The sequence below is a fragment of the Arachis stenosperma genome, chromosome 9 (assembly GCF_014773155.1).
Source record: "Arachis stenosperma cultivar V10309 chromosome 9, arast.V10309.gnm1.PFL2, whole genome shotgun sequence".
NCBI classification, from domain to species: domain Eukaryota; kingdom Viridiplantae; phylum Streptophyta; class Magnoliopsida; order Fabales; family Fabaceae; genus Arachis; species Arachis stenosperma.
Genome location: NC_080385.1, coordinates 20,875,735 through 20,886,907, shown reverse-complemented (window position 1 = coordinate 20,886,907; position 11,173 = coordinate 20,875,735). Strand labels below are relative to the sequence as shown.

The 11,173-nt window shown below is 30.1% G+C and overlaps 1 protein-coding gene across 5 annotated transcripts; it reads left to right on the top strand.

Annotated features, from left to right (window-relative positions):
* Positions 1-4,335: 4,335 nt before the first annotated feature.
* On the top strand, positions 4,336-9,898 carry LOC130948588 (uncharacterized). Of its 5 annotated transcripts, none has more exons than XM_057877369.1 (7): positions 4,336-4,540; positions 4,764-4,893; positions 5,120-5,213; positions 5,600-5,667; positions 6,914-6,970; positions 8,503-8,739; positions 9,409-9,898. In XM_057877369.1, exons 2-7 carry the CDS (start codon positions 4,789-4,791, stop codon positions 9,472-9,474), a joined length of 627 nt encoding a protein of 208 aa, XP_057733352.1. In that variant the 5' UTR covers positions 4,336-4,540; positions 4,764-4,788; the 3' UTR covers positions 9,475-9,898. The 5 variants fall into 5 exon arrangements, 4 of the variants coding, with proteins under 4 accessions (XP_057733352.1, XP_057733355.1, XP_057733354.1 ...); XR_009073104.1 differs by adding an exon at positions 9,150-9,233 and having other exon boundaries at positions 4,357-4,893; XM_057877372.1 differs by adding an exon at positions 9,150-9,218 and having other exon boundaries at positions 4,357-4,893.
* Positions 9,899-11,173: the final 1,275 nt, after the last annotated feature.

The window sequence follows — 11,173 nt, the reverse complement described above, 5'->3', positions numbered from 1 at the left end:
TCTTTAGGCGGTCGCGCCCCTTACGAACATCTTGCATCATCTACTGAAGTCGTATAGCTATCCGGTGGTCATAGATCTTCCTAATCACGAGATCATCTTTCCTATCCCATATAAATTTCTCCTGCACAAAGTAATTCAACAACATTAGTTAGTCGAAATAATATATAGTTAATTCAACAACATTAGGTTCTTACCGCCCACTTCTGAAACCATCGCTCTCTGGTCTTAGTAGGGATCTTTGTGTAGCTCGGCCAAGAGTTGTCATACATGGACTTAATCACATTGGAGATCTCCTGTCTGCATGGATTGTTGTTTGGTGCAAACTTATCAATGAAAAAAACTTAAGTTTAGCAAACACATAAAAATACATAAAACTTAACAAATTCAAAATAGATTGTGTATAAAAGACATTAAAATAGTACTCACGCCTGCATGCCATCAGGACGAATCCGGCTGGGACACATTAGAGAATTTCGGCACCACGGTCTTTGTCGCTGGAGTTAGAGGGGGCATAGCAGAAGGAACCACGTAGTTGGGGGTTCGAGATTATGATGAACTGCTGGTCTGGTGGACCCACCTGTGACGTCATAGGGGTCGACAGGATAGTTGGGGTAAAGTGCGATGACTGAGAAGTTCCTGAGGCACTGGTAAAAACCCTCCCTCTACCACGACCACGAGGCCAACTCGTGACACCTCTGCTACTTCTCGTCATATCTGCAAAGAGAATACCAATTAACACTAATCAGCATATACAACACAAATCCTTCAACATTTATATTATCTCAAAAAAATTGACATAACCTCTCCTAAAATTGGATATATATCCACCTTTAAAGTTCCTACAAATCCAACCAATCTCAATCTACAACATCAGTCAAAACTCAATTAAATTCACCAAATCTAAAAATATTAATACACATACAAAAGACAATAACAATTTATGGTGAATTTGTGCAAAAGTAAACTTTTAAAGTGTGATATGTAGTGGTTGAAAGGAGGTTCACAAACAAACTAATTTGGTATTATATCACTACATACACACCAAAAACTCAATTATTGCAAGAGGCATATTATCGAACACTTGCCATTCAAAAGCATCAAATATATCAAATAGCACAACCAAGCATTCTTTCAACTCTAATTGACAAGAAGTCAACATTAACAATATACTAGCTGCAGAATTCATAATATTTCTAGCAAAATATCCAAACAAACAATTTTAAACAATCAATTCATTCACAATTTCTAACACTTTTCAACAACTTAAAATCTAATACTTTAAATCTAACCTATCTTAACAACGTAAATGCTCTAAAACTAAAAACTAAAAATTAAATCTAACTCGAGCATAATACTAATTAACAACTAAAATCTATAATGATACTAAGGATAATTAAAACAAAGATTGAAATTAATATTAAAATGAGAAGAACCTAGAATGCAGGAGTAGAAAAGAGAACAAAGAAGGGGGTAGCAGTAACGATGGCAACAGCGACGACAGTAACAACGGTTGCAACGACGACAGCAGCGACGGGAGAATGTTGGAGGGCCAGCGCTGTTGGTGGCGGCTGGCAGAGGTGGATGGCGCTGCGAGAGGGAGATGGGGCCGCTAGAGATGATGTCGAGGGAAAGGGATAGAAAGAGAGTGGGATGCAGAGGGTGAGGGGAGGTGAAAGTGGGTTGCGGCGGGGAGAGGGTTAGAGAGAGAGAGGGAGAAGAGAAGGTAGAGAGAGAAAGAGGAGATTCGAAATGAAGGGGGAAGGGTTCGCTTTTCGAATTTTAAGGCTCGTTACCGTCGAATTTACTGGAAATAAATTCGACGGTAATGTTTTGCGGGTGACCAAAATGTTGCGTCGCACTAAATTAAGTTACCGTCGGACCTATCCGACAGTAACAAATCCACGCCAAATTTTTCATTTTTCCTCCAATTATTACCAGCGATTTTATCGTTGGAAAAGCGAATCTTACATTAAATGTTTGACACGACAAAATACTTTCAATTTTTGCCTGTAAATTCGACGGTAACAAGCGATGTTAAATCCGACAGAAAATCCGATGATACTTTACGATTTTCTTATAGTGAAAGTCACACTTATGTACACACGCTCTTCTTCTTCATATATAGCGTCGTCTTTTTCTTCTTCGTTTGCGTATTTTTTTCTTCCTTCTCCTTTTATTACGTCTTCTTATTTTCCTCGTTTTTTTTTCACATTATTATTATGCATCTTTTTCTTCTTTGTTCTGTTTTTTTTTTTTGGTCCTCTCTCAAGAAAGAACAATAAAAAAGGAAAGATAAAACTAATGATGTAGCAATATTCCAATTTTTATCATGAATAACTTATTAATTATCACTTTAAAAATTCAATGAAATAAAAGATAGATATGTAAACTAAAAGAAAAAAGAATATATATATATATATATGTGTGTGTGTATTTTATCATAGATATTATGTCATAGTTAAGAAATATTGGGACTACTTTTGTGTGTGATGACTTTATTTTAATTGGTTAAAAATTTTCTGTCTCGTAGTAAATAATATTTTGGGTATTATTCTTGTTTTTAATAACTCTTAATTGGCTAAAAAAATTATTATATCATAGTTAAAAAATTTTGATATTATTTATTTGTTTTATATTTTTTTTAAATAATACTTATCTTCTTCTTGTATCCTCTCATAAAAAAAATATTTCATATTATTTTTTTGTTTATTAATTAAGGTGTAACACTAAAAAAATAAAATAAAATAAAATAAAATAAAATAAAAAATATTACAATAATATCAAAAAGAAGAGAAAAAATAAAAAATATAACAACAACCATAATAATAAAAAAAAGAGGATATTAAATTACATAAAAAAATATGTGATTTACGTGCGTATTATATTAGAAACTTTTGTTAAATTTTAAACCAATTTAATTGAATTTAGTTATTAAAAATGATTTGAGTGTCTATTAGGATTATGTGGTTCATTGTTTTAGATATTGGATAAGGATTGGTGTAATTCTTTAATATTAGAAGTTACGGTATTTTGTAAAATTTTGGAGGTTGTAGAATTTACAGAAGACGAATTATCAGAATAGATTTATTTTAGTTCATCAACAGAAATATTTATAAAGACAATAATATGCAGACTGCGTATTGTATTATTTTAATATTAAAATCATAATACACAGATTATGATTGTGTATTGTCAATGCAATATGTATTATGTGTATTGTGCTTGCACAGATTAAAACTTTCAAAAAAATTTTTTCTTTTTTATATTATATTATTAGGTGTGAAATTCTCCATGATAAACTAAATTATATATTAAACACTACTATGACCATTTATAAAATGTTACTCACATTTTGTGTTTTTACAATTAAAATAATATTTTTTAATAAAATATTAGTGATATTTTGTGTTTTAATAATTATTTTCTATTAAAAAATGTCAATAACGTATTGTGTTACCATCACAATTATATAAAATCTTAAAATAATAAAATATTTTTATATTTCACATTAAAATTATTCATATATAAAAATTTTAATTCATATATAAAAATTTTAATCCCTCTAAAATACTGTAAAACTTTTTTTTTATAATATCAACTAAAACTTTATTCATTCTTTAATATTAAAATAAAAAATTCGGATTATATTTCTAAGTGTGAGTAGCCTCAACAAATATCTTAATTTATGAACATAACTGATTATGGAGGAATAAGGAAACTTATTTAAGTTGCATATTATAGTTTTCCACAAAAGGAACTTTATTTACAAAAGTTAGCTCCACAACTTTTTCTTAGTTTGTGCATTATGTGACAATGACAATGCAATGTGAGCAATCAATTCTCCAAGCTGTTAAATTTTAAAGCCTCACAATATGGTGGGTCCTTGCCTTCCTTGTGTTCAAGTTCAACTCTCGTATCATATATATCTCTCTCTCTCCTCTCACAATTCACACAAATTCAATTCACCATTATATATTTATTCACAGATGCAAACAGAACCTTCTGGAGGCACAATCTCATAAAATATCTTAGGCACCATGGAATCTCAGCCCTACATCACCAAACCCTCAACCCTCATCATCACCCAGTCAATAAACGACTACCCTCGTTTTAATTATTTTTTGAAAACCCCAAGCTTAGCCATATCTCATATTATTTAAAAAATATTTTTTAATACATTAAAATTATAAAATACTTTATACAATTATTTACTCTTTTTAAATTTTTTATATAATTAGTATAAAATTAAATATCACATTACATAATTAAATAAATATATAAAATTAATTTCTTTTAAAAAATATCAAAGAAAACAAAACTTTTGTTTAAAAAAACTATATAAGGTAGCCACCAAAAAAAAAAACTATATATGGCGCAAGTGTCTCTGGAGAGTTCTTGAGGCTTAGGGTGTGATCTATCTCCAGCAGGGTTTTTTCCTCTGCTCTTCAATCCTTTCACTCCACGAAACCAAAACCAGAATGCTTTGTGCCGTGTACAATTTCAAAAATTTGTAGCCGAAATCCAACTTGCCATAGAAAAAGTATATCATATAATTATATATTATTATTATTAATTACTATAAATAAACAGTACACCGTACGTAGTAATATTGTGTTGTTGGTTTGGTTTCGTGTGATTCCCATCCCATTTTTCTTTTTCTTCTTAAAAGTATATGATATGTACGGAAGCTGTGTTAGATTATCCATAAGTTGATTCAATTTGTCGACAAGAAAACCTTAGTTTCATATTTGATTGGTTCTCAGAGAATTTCATAGTTGTCTTGGGAAAATGGCTGATGAAGGAGACAAAAAGAACGACTTCTATGCGGTTCTGGGATTGAACAAAGAGTGCACTGATTCAGAGCTAAGGAATGCATATAAGAAACTAGCACTGGTTAGAATTATTGAACACTTCATTTTTTTTTAATTCTGTTACCTCTCTTTGTAGAACCCCGTTTTTGTTATAATCTGGGGTTTCTCTGTTCTTCTCATCAGGAGAAAGAAACGAAAATGTTTCCATTTCCTGCGTTTTCAACGAGCGATTGAAAATGAAATATTATTCTTGAAAGTGGAATTTGTAGTAAAAAAAATCGTTTTGGTTTGTTTGTTTGATGGGATAGAAATGGCACCCTGATCGTTGTTCAGCGTCGGGGAATTCAAAGTTCGTTGAAGAAGCTAAGAAGAAATTCCAAGCAATCCAGCAAGCCTATTCTGGTAAATTCAACTTCTGTTATTTTCTTTAATTTTTTCGGTAGAAGAAATTCAACTAAGTATTAAATTAAATATCTTTATGATTGAATATTGACCCGTGATTCACTGTTTATTTACTTATTTTTATGAAAAATTCTATTTATCTATTTTTTTAATAAACACCCGGTACATGACCTTTTTTAACCATGACTGACCGGTTTTTTAAAGTTCAGATTGCCATTTTATTTTGGTGTGGATCGAGTTGTTTTATTTCTTTATTTTTCACGTTTTCATTATTACTAGTAATTTTCTATAGGAACCTTTTTCATTTTCACAAGACATTCCTGTAACCCTGTTTAGCACTTTTTGTTTGTCTAAACTAAAATAGTATTTTTATGTGTGTTGTGTAGTTTTATCTGACGCCAACAAAAGGCTAATGTACGACGTAGGAGTCTACGACAGTGATGACGACGAAAACGTAAGTTACTCACTCCACCAACACGGTGCCGTTTTGCTTTTCTGATCTCTTTTTGTTTTCCATGTTTCAATTCCTTGCATTTCACTGAACTCCTTCGGGCTTTGGAGTTTGGGCACCTATTCACAGTAACCAATTTCGGTTGGTCATCTGTCGTTTTCAATTTTATTATTTCTTTCTTTTCAATTTTGTATCTTTTATTTTATTATTATTATTATTATTATTATTTGTCTAGATTTGTAGGTGTTGTCCTATCATTTAGATTCCTTGTCATGTTCTTCGATTGCTTAAAGATTGAGCTTAAATTTTTGTTAACTTTTTTTTTTCGGTCGAAATTACTTGTTCTTTTTGTAAGTTTTTCTATATTTAATTAAGGAAACTCCTTGTATTTATATTTTATTTGCTTTATTAGTAAAAGTATAAATATTTGTGAATTTTCTGACATTGCTGAATAAATAAATAAATAAATATATATATATATATATATATACTTACGATTTATGGTGGTTATGGTGTTTCAAAAAATATTTTTAAAATTAAAGTGACAATTTTTTTATTATTTAGCAGTGTTTTTTTTAAAATGTTGCTAAAAATAGTATTACCAAATGCAGAAAAAAAAGTGTTAATTTAATTTTTAACAATATTTGCATAGTCACCGTAGACATAGTAAGTATAGGGATATTAGAATTTAATATATATATATATATTTTGATGCATTATCAATGTATGTGTATCTAATTATATAATAATATGTTAGCAATTTTACGGTATTTTTTGTTTGGTGCCTAATTTTTTGCTAAATTATTTTTTATAATAACTTTAAAATATTTAAAATTTTTTAACTTTTATCCTTTTAAATTTAAAATTAATTATTTACCTATTTTAGTAATTAGACAATACTTTTTAGGCACCATAGCAAACACCATTTTATATTCATGAAACATCATTCACGTTTAAGATTAAGATGAATCCATTTTGTCCTAGTCTCCTAGAAATGATCGATTCATCGAGATTGTCACAAAGGCACGAACTTTCTTCTTATTATTCAAATCCTATTGGTGTGCAACACGGCACGTGCCACATGGCCATGTTCCATGTTGTTCTTAGATTTCAGTTGGAGCCACTAATTCATTGAATCTGAGATTGGTTAGGGACTTTGGGGTGTAATTAGATCTTGCTTCACACCAAAATAGGTGTATTAGTCTATGTTTTGATCCTATGAGTTAATCGCATAATTTTTCTTGTGTAGGGCATGGGGGACTTCTTGAACGAAATGGTAACAATGATGAGTCAAACAAAGTCAAATGTAAGCACCCTTTAATGTATTGCTGTATTTTTTCTCCCTATGTTTATATTTATTACTCTTCTGGTTTGGATTTGATTAGTGGAATGATCGTGATAAAGGCATAAAGCTAGACACCAAAACTGTTGTTTACATATTTAATTTGTTTAGTGATAAGGCTGGACATAGCAATTAACAGTGTCTCTAGCTGTTGCTTTTCTGTTATCTTTTATGAGAAAAATTCAAAGACTAGCAAAATTTATTATTTTTATCCAGCATTTTTAGTCACTAGTTCAATTTCTCAACAGCATAATTTTAGTCCACACTTTTAAATATTAATAGCTAATTTTTTGCCAAAAATAATAAATTTTGATGACTATTAGCATTCTTCATCTTTTGTTTTTTCCTATTTTTGTGGCAATTTTTTTGTAAAAATATTTTATTTACAAATCAAAGTGGTTCTATATTTTTTTTTATTTTTTGGTCTTATACAATATACATTACACAACACACACTACTACTACAAATATGGGTTCTAGGAGGATTTGAACCTGGGTGCAGCCCCCAGTGAGGCAGGCTGCCATTGATCCAAGGCCTCGGCTGCCTTCATTATCTTGAATAGTTGAATCATTGCTACCCTTTTCCGTTTTGGGCCCAAACGATGCATGTATTTTGTTCTCTTATGGAATTTCCCAAATTGCAAGGGTGCTATTAATAAAGGCAGTATATTTCAACCAAGTTGGGTTGGTCTAGTAGTTAGCTCACTAGTCCGCTTAAGCAAGTGTTGGGGGTTCGAATCCCGCCTTGTGCATGCAGCAACCCATTGGCCAGCGACAAACCCTTAGTCCTTGACCTGTCGGGTTGGGGGATACCGTGGGAAACAAAAAAAAAAAAAAAGGGCAGCATATTTCTGTTATATTACCTTTATTTTTAACACTCCCTTATTGGCCTATATTTTTTTTGTCAGACAGATAATAACATATTTTAATGTGCATGTTACAATTAAAATAACAAAAATGTTATTTGTACATTAAAATTAGTCACTATGTATTTGTGTATAAATGCATGTATAACTTAACTCATTTTTAATGTATATTTTGTATTTTAATATATATTTTATATTGGTGGCTGATTTAGTATAGACCTAGCATGGTATTTAAAATAAATAAAATTTAGCATAACAATTTGGTAAGTTTATCATAATTCATTCATGAGCAGGGAGAATTGTTAAGAGGGTTGTGGCCATCCAGAGTAGTGAATACTAGTAATAGGTAGAATACGATGTTGAATATTTGAGTGTGTCTGCTTTATTTGTTTGTTTTCTTTAGTTTTCTATTGTAATAAGCTCCACTTTTGTGTTGAGCTCTTTCCATTAAAAAAGAAATTGGTAAGTGTATCAAGCGAAAATACAGAACACACACTACTACTACTACTACTACTACTACTAATATTTGATGATTAGGTAGAAGGTATTTTGGTTACTTTGATAATTTTGTGATCATTCACAAAGAGTTGAAGGCATTGGAAGCATAAACAATTGATTAATTTATATACAGGAAAATGGAGAGGAGAGCTTTGAGGAGCTGCAACAGCTGTTTGAAGATATGTTTCAAGATGATATTGGATCAGATAGAAGCACCACTTTTACTACTGCCGGTTGCTCCTCTTCCTCGGCGTGCATGGCTTATAGTGGAAACTCCAACTCGAATAAGCGAAATTCGGCTGAGATGAATTTTTTGAAGGCAGATAATTCCTTCGACTTTGATACCAGTTACCAGAACTTCTGCTTAGGGGTTAGTATATATAACAATTCAATACTAAACATTTCAGGCTTCTCGGCTCAACTGAATTACTTGTGAGAGGAATGATGATGATGTGTTTGGAAAAATCATTTTTGGAAACAACAAATGTAGGCTTGTTTGGTTTGAGAAAATAATTGTTGTTTTTATTTTGTAATGTTTTCTGTTTTCAGAATTTTGTGACAAAAAAAAGAATGAAGTAGAAAATGCTATCAGAACACACAAATTTAATTAATTAAGAATACATGACTTTTGGAATTATGTGGATGATATTCAGATATGCATGATCTGTTTGGGTTCGTAGCCCTGTGAATCATGGTTTAGTTAAGGTAGTTTAGTGTTGAATCTTTCTTAGAGAGTCTCTTAAAGTTTTAATCAATGGTATTTTTGTTCATGTCCTCAAGGCTGGTCTTGTTAATTATCATTACTACCAATGAATGAGGATACAAAAACAATGGCGTTATTTTTGTGAGGTATGTGTGGGACGGGTAAGTGACTCAGCTTCTTCTTGCACAAAAAAAACACTGTTTTGTGTTTGCTGAAAAGTCCCAAAACTTGTTTATCACACATTACATACATGTATCATCATTCAAACCTATGCTTTTTTATTGTGAAATTCTCGCTACTTTCTTGTTGATGTTTTTCCCTTGTTCTTGTGTGTAGACAGGGGAAGCACCTCCGAGATATAAAGAGGGAAAAGCTAAAAATAATTCGCGACGGAGGAGGTAGTGGTGGTGGACGACTGTGCACCGAGCAATGGACATGGTGTGCACCAACCTTAGCATTCCATGATGTTATCAAGATGGTTGCAGAATTGTAATTACATTGAATGATAGTTGCAACTATGAATGGGAGAAACAAAAGGAAAGGAAATTGAGATTGGGATTGAGAGTGAAAGGATTAGGGAAGAGCATATTTTTATATTGTATCAATAGTACTAAGCCACTACTATAGCCTCCAGCTATAACTTTGCAAAAAGCAAGGTTGTGGCACCATCAAGATCTTTTGTATGAAGAGTGAGGCTAGGAGTTTTTTAGTTGAAATCAGTCGACAACCCATGTTAGCATATTTACACTCTTGCAGATTTCGGTTCATTAGTGAAACAATTCAATAAATGGACATATATGGCGTTTGTGTTGTGTGCTTCTCCCTACTTCACTTCCACTCTTGAAATTTATAACACTATAATTTGAAAGAGCGAGTTTGGTTCGAATTTTTATTTTTATTTTTATTTTTAAAATTTTATAAAGAGTTAATAGTTAAATTAGTCTATGAAAGATAAGATTTTTTTTTAAATTTATTTTTGAAAGATTTTTTTAATTTAATTAGTTCTTTAAAGTTGCGAATTAATCATATAATTAATCATATTTGTCTTCTAGTTATTTTAATTTATTAATAATTTTTAAACGTAATTTTCTTTAAAATTGATGTTGTAAAATAGTAATTGATAATATAATATCTGATATATTTAATTGGATATTGATTAAATATGTTTATGAAAATTTATTAATTTATTTATTTTTTTAATTACAAAAATTCTATTTTTAATATGATTTAGTGACTAAATTAATATATTTTTGTAAACATATTTAGTCAACGTCTAATTGAATAAGTTATATGTTATGTACATTATCAATCGTTGATGTAAATTGAGTGAAGTAATTGAAAGAAAGATATGATTAATTCGTAATTTTTGAAGGGTCAATTTGATTGAAAAAATTTTTCAAGAACGAATTTAAAAAATACCTTATCTTTTAGGGATTACTTTCACTATTAATCCTTTTATAAAAAAATAAAAATATTTTTTTATTATTTTTTTATAAAATTTTTAAAAAATATTAAAAATAAAAACACATTAAATCACAAAAATTAAAAATAAAAACATAAATCATAAATCAAACGCATTTTTAGGTTGTCAAGGTGAAAGAGAAACAATTTCTTTTGTGTAATATATTTTTTAATATTTTAACATATAAAGTAATTATATTTAACTATTTTAATATATAGTTAAATAGTTTATCATCACCATTTTAGTCGTTTAAGTTATCTTGTTAAATAGAACTGATATTTCCACTCCACCATTTGTGAAATACCGATTTTGCCTCTAAATAAAAAATAAAAAGTGTGGTATTGGCAGATAGTGGGTAGTAACTTTAAGAACGTAACAAAGTGGTCCTACAGCACGTGGAGAGAGACCCCTTAAATAAATGGATGAGAATAAGTATTGTATGATCCATAAGCCACTCTCTGCTATGGAATAATGGAAACTTAATCCCAGTACAATAAATATTTTACTGCTAAAATATTTATTTTTTTTCTAAAAGATATTTCTAAATTTTTGAATTTTTAAAATATAGTTTTTCGCATTCTGCAATCATTTTTTTGTCATAAAAAATACTTGAAAAGATTTTATATTAAGTTCACATCT

Excerpts from the sequence above, each read along its gene's own strand:
- LOC130948588 (XM_057877369.1), top strand. The coding sequence starts at position 4,789 with ATGGCTGATGAAGGAGACAAAAAGAACGACTTCTATGCGGTTCTGGGA. Across the intron at positions 4,894-5,119 it reads CATATAAGAAACTAGCACTG|AAATGGCACCCTGATCGTTG; the intron begins GTTAGAATTATT and ends TTGATGGGATAG. Across the intron at positions 5,214-5,599 it reads AATCCAGCAAGCCTATTCTG|TTTTATCTGACGCCAACAAA; the intron begins GTAAATTCAACT and ends TGTGTTGTGTAG.